Source organism: Etheostoma cragini, unplaced genomic scaffold (genome assembly GCF_013103735.1).
Source record: "Etheostoma cragini isolate CJK2018 unplaced genomic scaffold, CSU_Ecrag_1.0 ScbMSFa_80, whole genome shotgun sequence".
Classification (NCBI taxonomy): Eukaryota; Metazoa; Chordata; class Actinopteri; order Perciformes; family Percidae; genus Etheostoma; species Etheostoma cragini.
Genome location: NW_023269428.1, coordinates 188,602 through 190,385, shown reverse-complemented (window position 1 = coordinate 190,385; position 1,784 = coordinate 188,602). Strand labels below are relative to the sequence as shown.

Sequence of the window (1,784 nt, the reverse complement as noted above, 5' to 3'; positions counted from 1 at the left end):
ATACTGTCCCCCCCAACTCATACTGTCTCCAATCCCCTAAACTACTTTCCTGAGGTTTCATCAGAAGAGGTGCAGAACATCAACAGGAAGATTAAAATCTTCCACTTGTCCCCTGGACCCTCTCCCAACATCCCTGGTCCCTGGTCCCATATCCCTGTCCTAAGTCCCCTGATCACCTTCCCTTCAGTCTGGTCATGTTCCCTCGGTCTTAAAAACGCCATTATCACGCTTAAAACCCACTCTTGGTCCGGAAGTCCGACTACAGGCCCATCTCAAATCTCCCTTCATGTCCAAAGTACTTGAGAAAACAGTTGCCACTCACCTTCAGCACCACCTCAAACATCGGGACCACCTCAAACAACATCGGGACCACCTCAAACAACATCAGGACCACCTCAAACAACATCGGGACCACCTCAAACAACATCGGGACCACCTCAAACAACATCGGGACCACCTCAAACAACATCAGGACCACCTCAAACATCAGGACCACCTCAAACAACATTAGGACCACCTCAAACAACATTAGGACCACCTCAAACAACATCAGGACCACCTCAAACAACATCAGGACCACCTCAAACAACGTTAGGACCACCTCAAACATCAGGACCACCTCAAACATCAGGACCTCTTTGAAAAGTTCCAGTCAGGTTTCCGCTATGCCCCCAGTCCAAAGACAGCCCGGGTCAGAGTCACAAAAGTCCTCCTCATATCATCAGATGGACGCTCTTCATCCCTCCTCATCCTCTTCATCCTCCTTGACCTTTCTGCTGCGTTTGATACTGTCGACCATCTTAAACCGGCTCCACCTCACTACTGGACTAAATGACACTGCCCTCAGGTGGTTCAGATCTTATCTCACAAACCGGACAGAATCCATCTCCCTAGGCCACTCCAAATCAAATCCACACACAGTCACGCTTTCATCTCCTCACGACTCGACTATTGCAACTCACTACTCCTCGGCATCAGCTCAACCTCCATCAAAAGGCTCCAACTGGTTCAGAACTCAGCTGCACGACTCATCACCCGCTCCACATCCTGGCACCACATCACTCCGGTCCTAAAACAGCTTCACTGGCTTCCCATCTCTCACCGGATCACATACAAGATCCTGGTCCTCACCTACAAAGCCATCCACCACCTTGCCCCATCATACCTCACTGTCCTCCTCTCCCCCCACCAACCTTCACGGGCCCTCAGATCCACCACAGCCGGTCTCCTCTTTGTCCCCAAGTCAAAGCTCCGCAGTTTTGGGGACAGAGCCTTTTCCAGGGCAGCTCCAAGGCTGTGGAACTCCCTCCCCCATGAGATCATTTGGGGGTGGCAGTAGCTCAGTCCATAGGGAGTTGGGTTGGGAACCGGAGGGTCACTGGTTCAAATCCCCGTATGGACCCAAAAAGTTGGGAGCGTGGATTGGTGGCTGGAGAGATGCCAGTTCACCTCCTGGGCACTGTCAGGTGCTCTTGAGCAAGGCACCGTACCCCCCCGACCGCTCAGGGCGCTGGTTCAGCTGGCAGCCCACTCACTCTGACATCTCTCCATGTATAGTGCATGTATAGGTCCTGAGCATGTGTGTGTATTTCAGGCCTGTGTGTGAGTACTAACAAAAAGTGTGTACACAGAGTGTAGGGCAGTAATTTCCCCATTGGGGACTAATAAACAAATTATCTTATCTTATCTTATCCGCATCTCTGAGTCCTCACCATTTTTCAGTCCCGTCTGAAGACCCATCTTTTCTGTTCTGCCTATCCTTAGTTTTTTTTAATAACTGTCTC

The 1,784-nt window shown here is 50.8% G+C and overlaps 1 protein-coding gene across 1 annotated transcript in view; it reads right to left on the bottom strand.

The window, feature by feature from the left end:
• LOC117941475 (phospholipid-transporting ATPase ABCA1) overlaps positions 1 to 221 on the bottom strand; it is a 1,415-nt gene extending 1,194 nt beyond the window's left edge. Inside the window, exon 1 of the mRNA XM_034866488.1 lies at positions 46 to 221. Within this exon, the coding sequence (XP_034722379.1) occupies positions 46 to 221 (176 nt within the window). The remainder of the gene's footprint in view (positions 1 to 45) is intronic.
• Positions 222 to 1,784: the final 1,563 nt, after the last annotated feature.